The sequence below is a fragment of the Brachyhypopomus gauderio genome, unplaced genomic scaffold (assembly GCF_052324685.1).
Source record: "Brachyhypopomus gauderio isolate BG-103 unplaced genomic scaffold, BGAUD_0.2 sc49, whole genome shotgun sequence".
NCBI lineage: Eukaryota > Metazoa > Chordata > Actinopteri > Gymnotiformes > Hypopomidae > Brachyhypopomus > Brachyhypopomus gauderio.
Genome location: NW_027506874.1, coordinates 795,068 through 814,400, shown reverse-complemented (window position 1 = coordinate 814,400; position 19,333 = coordinate 795,068). Strand labels below are relative to the sequence as shown.

Sequence of the window (19,333 nt, the reverse complement as noted above, 5' to 3'; positions counted from 1 at the left end):
CCACACTGAATTCCACTATTAGCTGGTGGTAGACGCCATGCAGAGGGTTATTGTCCCATCATGGTTCCTGATCCTCCTCATTACCATCCTCAGGTGTGAAGTTCTCACTTCAGTGTGTTTGGATCTTGGTTGATTCATCCTGGATATTCACCCATATTCCCCCTTCACTAGTGCACAGTCTGCATGTTGGATTTGGGATGAAACCACCTGTCACTCACATCAGTGTTTTATTCTTTATTCTGTTTTTGTTTCCCATGTGTTTCTCCTGCCACGCCCATGTCATTTGTAACGCCGCCCCCTGATTATCATTCCCACCTGCTTCTAGTTGTTTCTCTTGTTAGTCCAGTGTATTTAAACCCTCTTCTTTTTCTTGTTTGGTGCTGGTTATTGAATGTAGCTGTTTTTTTTAGTATCTGACTGCAAGTAAGTATTGAGAGCTTTCTGATTATTGTTTGTCTGTATTGAAACCTGTGTGTTATTTCCAGCTCATGTTGTAAAGTGCACATTAGTGATCACTAGGGGGGTGTGGTACCCTGGCCCAGTGCCAAGGGAGCTGTCATGGCCTTGGACCTGGTAATGGAACCCACAACCCTCTGGTCATAAGACCAGTTCCCTAACCACCAGACTGCCCCATTTTGATTCATTTATCTGTTCTTGCTGTATCGGTTCCCGTGTTTGTCCACCTTTTTCCTTCTTTTAATTAAAACACCTTCACTCGTGATTCACTCACACTTCTGACTCAACCCCAGTGTGTTAGACGCACCTTTTACTTCATTGAATCGGCTAAGATACAAAACTGAAACCGTTTACCTCCACATCTAGTAGTTTTAAATTAAATACCCAACAATACCAAGTGTGACCATTTAAAAGATCAACAAATCAGTATTCCCTGTCCCCTTGTTTCAGTTTCTGTCTCATGTACACATTCACACCTCCTAGTTTGTCCTTTTTAGTTCATGTATTTAAGCCCTGTGTTCTTCCTGGTTGTCAGATTTTGTGTACTTATGTTCCTGGTGTTTTGTGGTTCACTAGCTTTTTGGAAGTTTTGCTCTAATTTGGTATTTTATTATATACTCCCTGCTTTATTAGTGTTTTGTTATTGGTGTTTATCTGATTTAACCTTGTTTGATGTTCTCTTTTCTGATTTATTTTAATAAATCACAGTAGACAGTGTGCAGTCCTTCCTAAACCTGTTATAAACTTATTTTCTCAATTGTCAGATTTCTGATTTGATGCACATTTGAGCAGTTTAATTTAAAAAGCCTGAACGACAAAATTTGTACGTTTCTCTGCTCAACTCTTAAAAATTGACTGGCTGCACATGCTTCTCAGCACCTGACACATCACCTCCTGTTCTTGCTCCGCCCCCTGACACGCCCCTCATTATGACTGACGCTTGTCCTGCTCTTCTGAACAATGTTACGTTCGTTCTTGGTTTGTTTATCTTTGGCTCCTTGTGCTCTGTAGACACAGCTGAACACACAGCTCTCTCTGACTTAATTTTATTAATTACATTTTTTTAAAAATAAATGTTTTAATTTGTCTAAACTTTGGTTTTACACAGTTTCATGTCCCTAACCATCTGGTTTATGTACTGCCACTTCTGATCACTCATCACCTCTCTCTCTCTCTCTCTCCCCCCCCCCAACTCTAAAGGGCTGACATGTCTAACTTGTCACATCAGTCTGTAACTTACAAACCATTATGTTCCACCTGCTCTGAGATTAGGACCTGTTACCCCATTATTAAGAAATCATGGTTTTCTTAAAAACAGTGTGTTATAGGCTGACGTACATATGACACTAAAACAAATGTACGGCTTTTACGTTGTGAAGTGTAGGGTTGGGGTCATAACTACGATCATCTGACTTCACACTTGCACTCAACACACCTGATCCAGGTAACAGGCTTTTATCACACAACCTTGATTAGCTGGACACGGTGCCTTCTAAATATTTGTTTGGTGCAGAGTGTGTGGGTATCAGTTAGGATGTCTGTGTGCGTGTCAGCACCGTGTAGCACAGCTGTGGAATGCTGCCTGACCTGTTACAGGTACCCTGGCCACGCCCCCAAACCCAGCCCAGACACACGCACTTCCTCACTGGACATGTGGACACGGATACTTGGAACGGCTCTGTTCTGCAGTGCGGGGGCGGAACCACAGTTGCTAAACGTCTAGTTCAAGTCTGTTTATCTGAAACATTTTGGGTTGAAGGAGTTCTGAAGAGTTCAGTGTGTGTGGATTTCATCCAACTGTCCAGCCAAACCGGCCTCACCACAGCAGACAGAACTACTTCCTCGCAACGCTTTCATGGAATTCCAGGATTACTGTAATTCCTAGAAGAGTGTGTCTTCCCCTGCTCCTGACGCCAGCTTCAGTGGAGGACGTACCTTCAGACCAGCGCTCACCTTCTCTAAGGTAAGAACATTCCCCTGTTCATTATGATCACGCTTTTGCCATTAGTCATTATCACAGAGATATTTCAGTGCGGCTTTTGTGAAGGAAGCTATTTTAAGATGATGACGCATTAGAATGTATGTTTGGATGGTGCATAAATTTTATATCATTTGTTTTTCTCAACACTGTTAAAAGAAAATGTGGAAACACCAAATGTATTGAATTGCTCTAAACACACCTGACCATTTAACAGGCTTATGATCAGGTAACAGGTTTTGATATAAAAGCTTTGGTTAGCTGCTTGAGGATGCAGGTGTGAAATACTGTCTTAAATGTCGAGAGATTTATTGGTCCTTAAGGGCATAGGATTCTGAAAACAATTAATTTTTTTAGTCCCGATTGTGTAGTGGATAATAGGGAATTAGTTTAAATCCATTATTGCTCAATTTCTCAGTCTGATCCATAGAAGCTCAGCATGGGCCATCTGAGAGACATCTTGCAAAAGATCTGTTGTGTTTTGTGTCTGTGTAGTACAAACATATAACAGGTTTAGGACAGACTTTAGAAACGGTCTTACTGCCTGCCATATTCATATTCAGTTTAATCTTTTAATCTGCAGGTGTGTGTGTGTATTTGTAATACATGTTTTGACGAAACATCTATAGAAACACTGCAGAAAGCCCGGTTTATTTTCTGGGTGTTAACTTCTGATACAATATGTTGGTCAGTAATCAATTTTAAATTTGACAGATAACTAATGAAAATATTAACTAACTCGAAGGTTTCTCTGCCCATCTAATATAATGTCAACATTGTAGTTAAGATTTTAGCCTGACAGGATTCTTAATACTGACCTGTAGTTACATGACGATGTGTATTTGATAGATTCTACAAAACGCGTCTGTAAGTCCCTCTGGACAAGGCCGTCTTCCAAACGCTGTAAATAGTTAAAGTCTACAGTTGCAAGACTAACTGTGCAAATAAGATCCTGAGTTCTGTCCAGACCCCAGAGGTGCTGACGTTACAGCATTAGCACAAAAGCATCGCCCTTTCAATTCCCTGAACATGGACCAGGTAGTCAAGAAGCTCAGATGAACCTTCTGGACTGTAGAGTGACACTCTGAAAAATGATTAAATTCTTAAAACATAATTTAAATGTTAAAGCTATTAATTAAACAGCAATTTATTGATGATTTTGTCATGTTACTTTGTGTCATGTGTCATGTGATTGTGTCATGATGTTTGACTTTGTATTTTTGTGTTACATATTTACTCCAGAACTACTTTCATAGTTGTGTAAATTTGTTTACATGGATAATTTATCAATCCTTGTCAGATTAACATTCATGGGGTCCATCAGTGAGATTTATTTTGAGTTTAATTTTGTTTTGCATTCCCTGACAGAATTTCGAGCATTCAACCATGCAGCATGGGGCGAACGTCGTGGGTTCACGCTCCTGTCCCGTCAGGTTCTTGGGGCAGGATTACGATAAGCTGCACCAGGACTTTGTCCGGCACAGAGCCAGATTCCTGGACAGTTCGTTCCCGCCAGAGCAGAGCTCCATTGGCCCAGGGATTCTGTCTGCTCGGGAAGCGGCTAGTGTGGTCTGGATTAGACCAACGGTACTCCACTGTTGTGCTCTAAACACATTATTTTGCTGTGGGATCGTTAGCATTGACCTGTAATTCCTCACCGTGCAGTAGGAGGTCTCAGTCATACTTATTATGATTATATAAATTGGACATTTTTTTCTCCCTCTCTTTACAGAAAATGATAAATAATCCACAACTAGTCATAGGTGGGGAGTCGAGGTTCGATTACACCCAGGGAGAACTTGGTGAGTTTAACCCTGTTTAGAGAATGACTGCATCCTTTCTCACAGTGGCTAAATATTTTTTCTCTTTAGGAAACTGCTGGTTTCTGGCTGCAATTGGAGCCATTACGTTTCAGAAAGACATCATGGATCAGGTTGTTCCAGCAGGTCAGACATTCACGAAGGATTATGCAGGAATTTTTCACTTTAGGGTAAGTAACATTCCATGTGGGTTTACCTCATCTACTTTCATGTATAAACATAGTATGCCAAATAAAGTTCATTTTCTCAGACTAGCATAGAATTTCTCTGCACTGGACGTAATGTTTCTCTCATTTTCCGTGTCTGGTTTCTACTTTGATGAATTTGTTGTTTGTAACGTTGAACATCTGTGCTGATCCTCCATGTTTCCTCACAGTTCTGGAGATTTGGGAAGTGGGTTGACGTCGTCATAGACGACAAATTGCCAACAATCAATGGAAGACTCATTTTTGTGCACTGCAAAACCCTCAATGAGTTCTGGCCTGCACTGCTGGAGAAGGCTTACGCCAAGTAGGTCCAGAAGCTGGATACTCATGTTACAACTACATTTAGAAACATAATATTACCTTGACTCCTCCCTTTGGGCGTGTCCATGAGTGTGGTACAGCCCCTGACTCCTCCCTTCATGCGTGTCTGGATTGGTCTATGTATGTGTTTACATCCAGGTATCCCGTGTGTCTGTGTGTGTGTGTGTGTGTGTATCTGTATCATCTGTCTCTTGTCTTTTTATTATGTGGTACACTTGTTGGTTGTTGTCTTCTGCATGTGTGTGTCAGTGTTGCGTTTTTGTGTCTAGTCTTGTGTGTTCTCTCTCTAGCACTAATGCTAACGTAAAAAAAAACATTGTACTGCATGCTGCACTCAGTGTGCTGCCAAACGTCACAGTAACATGAACCCTAACACTGTTGGATGGCATGGGTGTACTAATGTGTGTGGCATGAAGAGTCAAATCATGTGTTTGATTATTTCATGTGTGTATTTCTCATTTTGTGTTTGTGTTTTTTGTGTATGTGTTTTTCTCACTGTGTGTCTTTTCCAGACTGTGTGGTTCTTATGCAGACATGAGTGGTGGCTATGTGTCCGAGGCGCTGACCGATTTCACGGGCGGTGTGCACATGACGCTGAGACTCGCTGAGGGTCACCCTGAGCTCTGGAACCTGATGTACAGTGCAGCCCGATACAAGTCTGTCATGGGCTGTGGCACTCCTCCGGGGGTAAGCACACTCCTCACCTGGGCCACATTCACTCATCAGGGGGTAAGCACACTCCTCACCTGGGCCACATTCACTCCTCAGGGGGTAAGCACACTCCTCACCTGGGCCACATTCACTCCTCAGTGGGTAAGCACACTCCTCACCTGGGCCACATTCACTCCTCAGGGGGTAAGCACACTCCTCGTCTAAGCCACATTCACTCCTCAGGGGGTAAGCACACTCCTCGTCTAAGCCACATTCACTCCTCAGGGGGTAAGCACACTCCTCGTCTGGGCCACATTCACTCCTCAGGGGGTAAGCACACTCCTCGTCTGGGCCACATTCACTCCTCAGGGGGTAAGCACACTCCTCGTCTAAGCCACATTCACTCCTCAGGGGGTAAGCACACTCCTCGTCTGGGCCACATTCACTCCTCAGGGGGTAAGCACACTCCTCGTCTGGGCCACATTCACTCCTCAGGGGGTAAGCACACTCCTCGTCTGGGCCACATTCACTCCTCAGGGGGTAAGCACACTCCTCGTCTGGGCCACATTCACTCCTCAGGGGGTAAGCACACTCCTCGTCTGGGCCACATTCACTCCTCAGGGGGTAAGCACACTCCTCGTCTGGGCCACATTCACTCCTCAGGGGGTAAGCACACTCCTCGTCTGGGCCACATTCACTCCTCAGGGGGTAAGCACACTCCTCGTCTGGGCCACATTCACTCCTCCGGGGGTAAGCACACTCCTCGTCTGGGCAACATTCACTCCTCCGGGGGTAAGCACACTCCTCGTCTGGGCAACATTCACTCCTCCGGGGGTAAGCACACTCCTCGTCTGGGCAACATTCACTCCTCCGGTGGTAAGCACACTCCTCGTCTGGGCCACATTGACTGCTTTTCACCTGAGTCATGTGCAGTCTGGGCTGTAGTGATATACAGTAGTAGTCTGGGCTGAAGTCTGACTGTAGTCTGGGCTGAAGTCTGACTGTAGTCTGGGCTGTATTTCATCAGTAGTCTGACTGTAGTCTGGGGTGTATTTTGTCAATAGTCTGGGGTGTAGTCAGGACTCACCTTTCTTTAGCCCAGAATGGACAAACTACGCATTGGCTCTAGAAAGTGCCTTTGGCATTAGAAAAGAGAGATCATATTACACCTGCACTCCACTCACTGCACTGGTTACCTGTCAGCTTTAGAATAGATTTTAAGGTTCTAGTCATGGTTTTTAAATGTCTTCATGGTCTTGCTCCTCCTCCACTCAGGTCTTCAAACAGTAATCTACAGCATTTCATCCCTGCACAGCTTCAAGAACAGTCTCAAAACATTCCTGTTTAGATCTGCTTTTAGAAACTCTCAATCTTATTTACTTTATTACATTATGTTGTCTATTATTTTATAATTTGTCACTATATTTCATTATTTTGTGTTTGTTTCCTTTTTATCTTTTAATTTCTTTTAATATTTTATTTTTGTCTTCTTATCTTTGCTTCCTTTTAATGTTTCTTTTTTATTTATTCTGTAAAACACTTTGAGTTGCATGTATGTATGAAAGGTGCTATACAAATAAAGATTATTATTATTATTATTATTACATTAACATGCCGGTTTGAGTGGAAAACATAGAAAGAAGGCCAGTCAGTGGTTGCTGTTGGGTGCCGAGCGAGCATTTTGTGTTGTGAGATATTTGAAGTCCCAAATGTTCATCAAATGTACACCAAACGATGTGGGGCTGAATCCTCGATGTGAAAGAAACGAAAATGTGAAGGAGGAAAACTAGATGCTACATTCTGGTCCTTTAAATAAACAACTCGTATTTTGTCCTCAACATTTTCAAGAAGAAGGAATTTTCTGGTCTGTCTGACATCAAAAGAGACTCTGCACACAACTGTATTGTGGTACATTTTTGTTCGGGCATCTTGACACCTTTTGTTTCGTGTGTGAACAGACCACACCTGCCAACACAGAGCTGTCTAACGGCATAGTGGAGGGCCACGCCTACACCGTGACAGGAGTCACCAAGGTGAGCTGCTCTTTTTACTGATAGATTGACTGATTTTAATTGAATTGATCAGCATTTGGTTTGGATGGTAGGATGATTGGTTTACTGGTTGATTAATGTCATGTGATCATTACAGCTAAAATACAGTATACAGACAAGTACACTTTAAATTATCTTTCAACTACACCTGTTTAACAGGTGATGAGCCATAGTGAATCAGTTAAACTGGTGAGGGTCCTTAACCCGTGGGGACACACAGAATGGAACGGAAACTGGAGTGACGGGTAAGAGGTCCTACAGTGTTGGACACTACGCTGACGTCCTTCTGGGATCCAGTCATATCCTCCATATTTAACAGGTTTTCATATACCTGAGTGTTTAGTAACTGAAAGTCCATGTGGTTCTCATTTACATACATACACGCTGTGCAGTGTGCCAAAATTGGAACATGCTGAAACAAAACGCACTTTACACACTTTACACACACACACACACACACACACACACACACACACACACACACCCACACATTCTTCCCTTTACACACACACCCATTCTAGCCTTTACACACACAAACACACACACACTCACTGAGTGAGAAATGATTTTGTGCTTTGTAGCAAGCACAAAGAAATTAATGAAACCTGAGAACCCAGGGCTACTGACATTTATATCTGAATTTTGAAAGGAAACATTAAAAAGTGTGTGTGTGTGTGTGTGTGTGTGTGTGTGTGTGTGTGTGTGTGTGTGTGTGTGTGTGTGTGTGTCCCTAAATCTATTCTCCAGGTCCCCGCTGTGGAATACGGTCAGTGAAGAGAATCGCACCAGGTGGTTCCACAGTAAAGAAGATGGAGAATTCTGGTAGGTGCATCACCCCTTCCCTTCCAAACACTCCAGAGCCCCTAGACCCTGGACTCCTGCAGTCTGGACTCCTGCAGTCTGGACTCCTACAGTCTGGACTCCTGTAGCCACGACACCTTTCTCCTCCATCAGGATGTCGATGGAGGACTTCTGTGGAAGCTTCGCCACCTTGGATATCTGCTGCTTCAGTGCTGCGTTCCTTGATGGTTCATCCCCGGGAACCTGGACCTCAGCACAGTACGAAGACTGCTGGGACACTAACACATCTGGTGGCTCCATGGGCCACATGGGTGTGTACACACACTCTCTCTCTCTCTCTCTCTCTCTCACACACACACACACTCACACACACATCTCTCTCTCTCTCTCTCTCTCTCTCTCTCTCTCTCTCTCTCTCTCTCTCACACACACTCACACACACACACTCACACACACACACACACACGGTGGGAACAGCTCACTTCTGACGATGGGCTAAACAGGTGTTTACACTCACACATGCAGGGTGAGACCAAGAATTAGATTAGATTTAGTATCTCCAGTCATCACTGGAGTTTGTTTGATCTAAAATGAGAAATAAACAATAAATAAATGTAGGTACCATGCCTCCACAGACAAAGGAAGGGGGGTGCTCCCCCTAGGCGCATGGCCCACGTCAGGACGGATGTGGAACTACGTCATCAGACGAATCCCCTTTAAAAGGGGGGATCCCCCTTTGTTCGTTCTCTCTACCTGGCTGCATCAAAGTAGCTACCTAGAGACGAAGAGCGCGCACACCTTCGGGAACAAAGCGATATTGGTTCTGCACTCGGACCCTGTGCAGCACGCGACGCAAGAAGTAACTAGTTCGCTACTTTTATTTCTTTTGCGGAGTTCGCTAAAACCAATCGCTTCAGCTAGCCGACGATTAAGAACGGTTTGAACATTCGCGCGACGGCCGGACCTCCGCGAGTTCATCTTAACGTCGACAGCGACCACTTCCCCGGGACACCACGCAACGGACCATCGAGGGACCGCCGATTGAACGGCCACCACAGCTTCCCCTGGACGGAGCAACGCGATCCAGCGGAACCTTCTTCACGAAAGCGCACGAAGGAGTCCTCCTCAAGAGGCTACCTGGCCTACTGCGCGGGCCGCGGACTGAACAACTCAAAGTAAGACTGTGCATCTGGGCAGACTTAGAACAATATCTTGTTTTACTGCTTTCTGTGTGCTTAGATCGATGCTTTGTGAACGCTTGTTTGCAGTGGTGTTTATAATCACGTTCATGTTAAACCGTACTCTGTTTAAGGCTTAAAGAGATATTCTGTTCAAAGCTTAAATAGGTATTCTGTTTAAACTTGTTCGATTATTCCCACTGATTCTTTATTTCGTATAACTGTTAAACGTGTGTCCCACTATACGCTCGTTGGGGCTGTATAGTGACCGACGATACCGTGTCTTAGTTGGAGGAAATTTGCGTTGTTTGTGGCTGTAGTGAGAACTCGGTTTAAGTTTCGCGCCATCGAGTTTCCCTTTGTCTCAAAGATCTCCTCCCCCATACGCACGTACACACGCACGCGCATCCGCGCGCACTCGAAGACACGCACGCGCATCCGCGCGCACTCGAATACACGCACGCGCATCCGCGCACACTCGAATACACATCCACACACACACACCCGCATACCTACACACACACACACACACACACACACACACACACACACACACACACACACACACACACTAGCCAACCCTCCTGTCCCCTTTGTTTGCTATGCTTTTATTACTATGCTTTGTGATCAATAAATGTTTTTATGTTTAAATACTGTCGTTTGAGTCGTTGCTTCTCTGTTACAACCTGAAGCCAGAACTATTATTTGAACTGTAACCTTCAGATTTATAGTTTGTTAATCAAACAATTTGGGCTACGGGAGTTGACCACAATTAGTGGCGACCTTAGTTAAATGAGTTTATATAAAATTTGGGTAAATTTAACACTGTCTGAACTCCCACCATTTCGTAGGTAATTTTATGAGACTGATTACTAAATAAATTTGGCCAGCACCTACATAATTGGTGCGCCGCGTGAGGGATAGTTGCTTGGCTTCAGTTGTAACTGCGACAACGACTGCGCAGTAACAACCGCATAGTTAAAGGTATATACACCCATCCCGCCACTAGGTGGCGCCAAAATCTAAAAACAAAGGTTTTGTTTCATATACACTCATCCATACCGGATAACACTAGATGTAATTTCAACACATAAATACATCACATTTTCTCTAAGAATAACAACTAACCATACTTCTCTAATTTGATCAGTGCTAATTAATGAGCAACCACCTTTTACTGTCGAATCTTATTAATTAGGACTTTTGTTGATCACATCTGGGGTGTTGTTATTCAGTAACCATTGACTGGTAATGAATTAACTAAGTTATATTGATAAGCATTGATGTTTTGATATACTGATGTTGATTGAATTCAGAGTAGCCTTTTCACCTAACTGAAAGTTCGGTTGCTTGCCCCTGTTGAATAGAGTTTAATGCTGGTACACATCACTGGAGGTAGCTAGCGTGTGTGCTAACTGTAGTCCACCCTTGCCGCAACTAGAATAGATCCCTTAGCCGCTCCAGTACATTGGGTTTGCAGAAGTTGCTGCTCCTCGCTTGTTGCCCTATTTGATATAGTCAAGGCTTGGTGCTAGCTTCATATTCCCTTTTAATACACTGCTTATGGTTCCTATTTGAGACATTCAAGGCTTGGTGCTAACGTCCTACACCGTTTGAGTACATTGCTGGTCCCCATCTGATAGATTCAAGGTTTGCTGCTAGCTTCAGATTCCTTTTGAGTACATGCTTGTTGTCGTTTGACCCAGTCAAGGCTTAGTGCTGGTCCTATACACGTTGAGTACAGTGCATAGCCTGCTTGCCCCTAGGAGAACTGAGCCCTAGTCATAGGCCTGAGAATGAGCACAGCATCAGCATCCCGACGCAACTCTGGGGAGCAACCCCAGCAACCCCCTCACATCTCCCTTCCCAACCTGATCAGCCAACTCATCCGGCTGCCTGAAGAAGAGGAGAACAGCATCCAGCAATATTCCAGGGAGGACTGTGAGAGGAAGATAGGTGAAATGGTGGCTTTTATCCAGCAAGCTTCTGAGGTCAACATTCAGGAGGCCATTGGTCGAATATTCCTGCTCTTCCACAAGAAAACCAGGATGGAGCTAGATGCCCTGCAGGAGGAGGTGGATGACCTGACCAGTGCGCGACAGAGGCAGGAGGATGCCGGCTCGGGAGGTGAGAGCGACCTGGAAGTGAGGTCCATAGTGGAGGCAGTCAGCAGGATGTCCCTTCGCTCCCAGAACCCCAGAGATGGCCATGTCGTGCCTCCCCTGGAGCCAATACCATCTCGCTGGGACTCACGAGGTACCAGACAACCCAGCCTACGCCTCAGTCCGCCACGGCCAGCAGTATCAAGGACTGCTCCACGCCACCACACTTCAGGTTATGACTCAGAGGAGGAACACCTTGAAGAGCTCCGCCCAATACGGGCTCCCCGAACCCCCTCCAGGGTTCTCACGTCCCGCCACGCGCCTGAGAGACCCCGAACTACGCATCAGCACTACTCCTCCTCCATGTCCCCCTTTTTCTTCTCACCCCCACGACGAGAGTCAACTCGCTGCTCCTACCGCTCTGACGCTCAGCACCAGGAACAAGTTCGCTTTGCTGACCAACAGCGGAAGGGCCTCCTAGATGCGCGGAGAGCTGCACACTCCAGACCTCCCTACCAGGACTTCAGAGACTACGGTCCTGATGACTACTCCCCGGAAAGAGAAGAGCCCCTGCACCACGGCAGATATGACGGACGCATCCTCCAGTCTCCTCAGCGTGGCAGGTGCGAGCCACATCACTATAGCTTTGCCCGAGAACTAAGACCTAGTGATGCCCCACGCCTAAAGCAGCTGGACGCCCTCGCCAAAGACATTGAGCGCTTTGATCCAGAGAAGCGCGACCACAACGTTGAAGACTACCTCAGAGAGATAAGGCATTGTCTTCTCGACCTGCCTCACTCCACTCACAGAGAGAAAGTCAAATTAATCTGGAAGACGACTTCCAGATCGGTCCATGCATTCATAGAGGCCCAGCCAGCCAACACCCGTGATGACTTTGATCTGCTCTGTGAAGCTCTAGCAGAGGAATACTCCCCGTTTGCGGATGAGACCTCTGCGACCATTTCAGCCATCCAAATCAAGCATGGCCGCCACGAACATCCCCGTGACTTCTACACCCGCCTGAGACACGCCTACTTCCAAGGAAGAAATGGCCCAGGACTGGAAGAAGACAGAGCCTTCAAGTCACTCTTCCTGCACAACCTGCATCCATGCGTGCGCACCCACGTGACTCTCCTCACCCGGCAAGGTGACCCATCCATGCGTGACATTCGGAAGATGGCACAGATGGCCTGGGAGACAATCGTCCGACCTGGGGATAAGAGAGAAGAGAATCCCCAAGTACTCGCCATGCAGAACTCCGCAAGCAAACCCATAGAATTGGAGGACGCGGAAGTACCAAATGGTAACCATGTCCACCATGGGGCTAGCCTGTCTCATCGCTCCCACTTGGAAAAAAAGCTAAGGGATTGGAGAGATGGACACAAACAGTCCAAGGGGGGTGATCTACACCAGTCAAGGGCACCCCAGAAGAGCCGTGGCAACCACTACTCCTCCCATGAGCCTAAGCGATCACCTAGAGAGAACAGATGGGACAACCAGGATCGGACCTCTCGACGCCAAGAACACAGAGACCGAGGCAGAAGTCCAGAGACAGAGTCACAAGACACTGCTGAATTAAGGATGGAGCTTCAGCTTCTCAAGGATGCAATCACAAAGATGTCCCAGGAGAAGGACATGAACACCAACCGGCCAACCAAGGACCGTGAGAAACGCTCTTGTGAAGATGGAGGCCCCTCAGTCGCATGACTAGGCCGAGAACCCTCCTCAACACTACCCCGGATCCATCTCATTGGCTGGGGAAGGGAACCATCAAGTGAGAACGCACCGCCACCAGCTGCAGAGCAAACTTCATCCAGTCTTTCTGCTTCTTCCTCTCCACTCCTGCAGTTCCAGGGAGACCTGGTCCAGAAAGGCAGCGCCCAACGCATCTGTACCAGTGTCCTCCAAGAAGATCACCCAAGTGTCAACACGCTACTGGGTACCGGATCGGAGATCAGCCTCATCTGCACAGTCACATTCTCCACCATGAGACAGGCCTCACTCGCCATGGGGAGATGCCTCAACATTGAGTCCCGTCAGCTTAGCACCACCTGCTATAAGCAAGACCATGCCCCAACCAACCAGAGAGCTTGGTTTGAGTTCACACTCCCAGAGATGAAGCACGTGGACCCAGTCAACACCTCTAAATTTGGCGCGGAACAGCTGCTCAGCGGTCAAGACCTGCTCGATAGGCTGGCTCCTCTGATCAGGTGGTCATGGACCCAAGTCACAGTCTGTAAGCCTGTCAGTGACAGGACTAAGACATACAACTGTGACTGGAGAACAATTCCCCAAGCATGTCAGGTGGTAAACGGGTTGAACTTGACTGTCCCAACTAGGTCGGCTAGCGTTCCGTTTCGACTCATGGTCTTGAGAAGACAGAAGTTTGACTGCCCAGGGGGTTTCTTTCATCCCGCACCGTGGTTCCAACCTGTTGCGAATGAGATGAACACTGACCTTCCCAAAGAACCTTACCCAGGGTTTGAGGAGGAGATCCGGCAGCAACCCTCTGAAGAAGCTGATATCCTGACAACAGACCTTAATCAACAAAAGCTGCGAGGACCGGGAAAAGCACTGCAGGGCATGATCATCTTACTCAACGCTACCGCCCAGACCTTTAATCATCTATACCATGTAGTTGAGTCAGAACTTGTAGAGCTCAGTAGGGTTAAACAGTTCCTACAGGATGCACTGAATGAGGTTAGTTCCTCGATAACTAGCCTGAGCAAGGGTAGGATACCTCCTTACTCTGTCCCCATTGAAATAGTCGGAGGCATAAAGTCAGCAACTGTCACCACAGATGGAAAGTGCAAGGCCCTTATGTCAAGTAAGGGTGATGTCACCGAAACTAGAGTAGAAACGGCAGGTGACGGGTGTCTTGTTAACACACCCCAGCATGAGGGTGTAATGACGTATGAACGCCATGACACGGCTATGAGGATGAGGCTCCCAAACCAGACTGTACTCATTAGGGTCCCACCAGGGGCCACTATACACTTAGATGACGCTGTCCTGTACCACCTCAGTTCTAAAAGATACGAAACAGAAATTGAGTTAGTTGATGTCTTTAGAGGCCATAGTTTGCACCTAGGAGATGCCCTTCAACAGCAGCTTCTGCTGGAAGGGACTAAAACAGTGCAGGTCAGCCTGGACGAATCAGGGATCCAGACAACCTGGCTGAGCCCCATAGCAAGGAGGCCTGTGGGTCAGTGGAACCTGGTTAACACAGCTGTCCTTGGCCTTGTCTTCACCGGTTGGGTCATAACTGCAGGCGTCTGCCTGATGCTCCTGAGGTACACCCAAGCTCTAAACACTCTAATTGACTCACTCACTAACACTCCTCAACACCTTCGCCTTCAACCACTTGAGGCACCTCTTCCTTCCCCTCTAAAGGTAACTACCCTGACAAGGCAGTAAACCCTGACCGTTCCTCTCCACATTTGTATAGATATAAAAACCATACCCTTATCTCAATGATAGGAGGCCACACCGACACTACCTAGTGTAGTTAGTTGCTTATAGTTTGTTGTATATTTTGATTGTTTATTTTCTTTTTCTATCTTTGGTGTGTATTTTCTCCCAATATTGCATGTGATCTGCACAGACGTTAGAGTAGATGTTCTGCCCAGATGATACAGTCTAAATGTTCTGCCCAGATGTCAGTCATCACTTCCTGCCCAGTGTCATGTTTCATGATCTGCCCAGATGCTGTCAGTCTTGAATGTTTAGGTCAGTCGACCCAGGAGTGAAAAGGATACTGCATGGACATTGATAAGGCGCTGGGGACCAAGGTGGACGCTCACTAATCGGCGCCTGCTGTGGATGACAGGTGAACAGCGTGCTCTGAGGGCTCTACAACTTCACCATCAGACCAAGGGGGGAATGTAGGTACCATGCCTCCACAGACAAAGGAAGGGGGGTGCTCCCCCTAGGCGCATGGCCCACGTCAGGACGGATGTGGAACTACGTCATCAGACGAATCCCCTTTAAAAGGGGGGATCCCCCTTTGTTCGTTCTCTCTACCTGGCTGCATCAAAGTAGCTACCTAGAGACGAAGAGCGCGCACACCTTCGGGAACAAAGCGATATTGGTTCTGCACTCGGACCCTGTGCAGCACGCGACGCAAGAAGTAACTAGTTCGCTACTTTTATTTCTTTTGCGGAGTTCGCTAAAACCAATCGCTTCAGCTAGCCGACGATTAAGAACGGTTTGAACATTCGCGCGACGGCCGGACCTCCGCGAGTTCATCTTAACGTCGACAGCGACCACTTCCCCGGGACACCACGCAACGGACCATCGAGGGACCGCCGATTGAACGGCCACCACAGCTTCCCCTGGACGGAGCAACGCGATCCAGCGGAACCTTCTTCACGAAAGCGCACGAAGGAGTCCTCCTCAAGAGGCTACCTGGCCTACTGCGCGGGCCGCGGACTGAACAACTCAAAGTAAGACTGTGCATCTGGGCAGACTTAGAACAATATCTTGTTTTACTGCTTTCTGTGTGCTTAGATCGATGCTTTGTGAACGCTTGTTTGCAGTGGTGTTTATAATCACGTTCATGTTAAACCGTACTCTGTTTAAGGCTTAAAGAGATATTCTGTTCAAAGCTTAAATAGGTATTCTGTTTAAACTTGTTCGATTATTCCCACTGATTCTTTATTTCGTATAACTGTTAAACGTGTGTCCCACTATACGCTCGTTGGGGCTGTATAGTGACCGACGATACCGTGTCTTAGTTGGAGGAAATTTGCGTTGTTTGTGGCTGTAGTGAGAACTCGGTTTAAGTTTCGCGCCATCGAGTTTCCCTTTGTCTCAAAGATCTCCTCCCCCATACGCACGTACACACGCACGCGCATCCGCGCGCACTCGAAGACACGCACGCGCATCCGCGCGCACTCGAATACACGCACGCGCATCCGCGCACACTCGAATACACATCCACACACACACACCCGCATACCTACACACACACACACACACACACACACACACACACACACACACACACACACACACTAGCCAACCCTCCTGTCCCCTTTGTTTGCTATGCTTTTATTACTATGCTTTGTGATCAATAAATGTTTTTATGTTTAAATACTGTCGTTTGAGTCGTTGCTTCTCTGTTACAACCTGAAGCCAGAACTATTATTTGAACTGTAACCTTCAGATTTATAGTTTGTTAATCAAACAATTTGGGCTACGGGAGTTGACCACAATTAGTGGCGACCTTAGTTAAATGAGTTTATATAAAATTTGGGTAAATTTAACACTGTCTGAACTCCCACCATTTCGTAGGTAATTTTATGAGACTGATTACTAAATAAATTTGGCCAGCACCTACATAAATAACCAACCAAATAAATAAATAAATAAAGTCAAAGTCAAATTTATTTTTATAGCGCTTCACAACACATGTTGTCACAAAGCAGCTTTACAATCATATGGGTCCAGAACCCTAATGAGCAAGCCAAAGGCGACAGTGGCAAGGAAAAACTCCCTATGATGGTGGGGATTAGGAAGAAACCTCGGGAAGACCAAGACTCCAAAGGGAACCCATCCACCATTGGGCGGCCCGTTAGCACAAGTCCGTGGTGCACAGGATGGTTCTACAGATAATGTTTAAGGTCCTTGTTCCCCGGCCAAGTAGTCACAGTCACTTCGGTGTAGATGGTGAACCTCAGGTGGGAGCTAGCATGTCCTCTTGTGGAAATGGCACATCCAAAGAAAGAAAGAACAGATGTCGGTTCTGTCCCATAGATACTGCAGATTAATACCTGTAGCTCAGAAGCAGTTCAAATCTGTGAGCCTGGAAGAAACATTTCTCATGAATAAAAATAAAATACAAACATCTGACTTTTAAAAGTTGATTTTACTGCTAACAGATATTATGTACATTTTTTATAAATAAATCGTACCAAGTGTTTCAGTAGATATAAAATTAAATGAGAAAATAAACGTAAAATAAAGATACATTATGTTCTTCAGGTTACTTTGCTTCATTCAGTGTGTGATGTTACAGCCTCACAGTCACTTGTGGCTGGATTAAATTCACAAGTTATGAGGTTACTGGATTATGCTGGTGTATGGAAGGATATATTTGTCTTGTAATACAATACTTTCATATTACCTGAAAGTCCTTTATCATTAATAAATCAATAGAAATACTTTCAAATGGTGATTTAAAAATGTCATCAATATTTGACATTAAAATTGGAGAATTTTCATTTGATACATTGCAGGACTTATTTCTGGCATTGAGTGACAGACAATTACAGCATTCTGTGATCTGTGAACTGGGAAAACTCTCCACAGCAGTCTGGGGGATCATATCTGCACCTACATTACCTGTGAATATGACGTATAGCTGTAACCTATTCCAGAGAGCTTCTGGAGGAACCCCCAGTACCGGGTGAAGATCCCAGCGTTGAGTCCAGACAGCCAGGAGACACAGGGGTGGAATCTGCTAGTGTCTCTCATGCAGAAACCAGTGGGCAAGCACAGAGACTTACAGCCACGCCTCCATATTGGACTTGGTGTCTTCCCTGTTAGTGTCCCTCATTCTTTTGGACATTTGTTTCTGTTAAGCCATTTTAAACTTCTTGCATATGGATAATATGAAGAAATAAACAGAACAGAGAAATTGTTTGGCTTAAATCAAAATTTTATTTATTGTATAAAAATGAATTTTCTCTCTGCTTTTACAGGTGCCACCTGGGGTATGTATGACTTGAATGTATAAACATTTTTTCTTTTTTGTTTGTTACAGAATTGCATGTGCTTTTATTTTGAAATGATTATGGGTATAGATGCCTATTGCTGGATGTTTCACTTTCTGTTCTACTCTTCAGATGAAGGACCAGAAGGGGTTTCCAGCCTCCTTCTTTGCCTCTAACGCCCCTGTGAGGGAAGCTGAGGCCTGCATCAACACACGTGAGGTGATGGAGTCCTTCAGGCTGAGTCCTGGAGCGTACCTCATCGTGCCTTACACCAGAAACCCCAACGAAACCAGCTCCTTCATCCTCACTGTCCACTCAAAGTAGGATACACCTTTACCCTCCAAAAACACACGCTGCAAATTTACAATAAGAAATAGCGACCTGAAGTAAATTAACACACAGCTGCAGAATAACTGATGGTTTCTCCATTAATTCAGAAGAGTTTGAAGGCTGCAGTTGACATTTCATTGCTGTCAGGTTCATAGACCGAGCACAAAGAGTCGTGTGTATGTGGACATATAGATTTATGATGGTTTTAGTCACCACGACTGTGTGATTGTATATTAGTCACCAAGACAGAGACTGAAATGTAAAATAATGCTGTTATTCTGTTCATCTTGATTCCAGGAGTAAATATGACCACTAAAGAAGATCTTCTAAAGAAGATTGTAGCAAGAGTATCCAGACAAAAACACCTCTCTAAATCAATACCTCTCTATGTGACTGCAATAAAGAAACACGTAAACACACCACACACTACAGTGTTTAAGTATTTGTACAGTGTACTGGCCACACCCTCTGCCATGTGTCATTACCCAGACTGCCACACACTTGTTTTGTTTGTGCCCACTCATTCCTGTATGTTATATGTTCTCCTGTATTTCATTGATTTGCGTTTCCAACACTTGTGTTTGTAGATCTTGTAGTATCTCATTTGTAGTTTAATCCATCTTGGCTGTGGTTTACAGTACTGTGATCTTGTCTTTTGTGCTGTACTCTTCCCCTCTCTGTACTACAGCGAGTCTTGTGCACTTGTGTCCTCTGCGTGTGGCT

General features: G+C 45.6%; 1 protein-coding gene across 1 annotated transcript; it reads left to right on the top strand.

The window, feature by feature from the left end:
* Nucleotides 1–127: 127 nt before the first annotated feature.
* Nucleotides 128–19,029, top strand: LOC143487646 (calpain-2 catalytic subunit-like). Its single transcript, XM_076986705.1, has 15 exons — nt 128–423; nt 2,053–2,419; nt 3,803–4,021; nt 4,167–4,236; nt 4,306–4,424; nt 4,631–4,764; nt 5,294–5,468; nt 7,391–7,465; nt 7,643–7,728; nt 8,231–8,305; nt 8,438–8,595; nt 17,945–18,108; nt 18,269–18,280; nt 18,413–18,600; nt 18,908–19,029. Exons 3-15 carry the CDS (start codon nt 3,821–3,823, stop codon nt 18,924–18,926), a joined length of 1,476 nt encoding a protein of 491 aa, XP_076842820.1. The 5' UTR covers nt 128–423; nt 2,053–2,419; nt 3,803–3,820; the 3' UTR covers nt 18,927–19,029.
* The last annotated feature ends 304 nt before the right edge of the window (nt 19,030–19,333 follow it).

Excerpts from the sequence above, each read along its gene's own strand:
- LOC143487646 (XM_076986705.1), top strand. The coding sequence starts at position 3,821 with ATGCAGCATGGGGCGAACGTCGTGGGTTCACGCTCCTGTCCCGTCAGG. Across the intron at positions 4,022-4,166 it reads TGGTCTGGATTAGACCAACG|AAAATGATAAATAATCCACA; the intron begins GTACTCCACTGT and ends CTCTCTTTACAG. Across the intron at positions 7,729-8,230 it reads AACGGAAACTGGAGTGACGG|GTCCCCGCTGTGGAATACGG; the intron begins GTAAGAGGTCCT and ends TCTATTCTCCAG.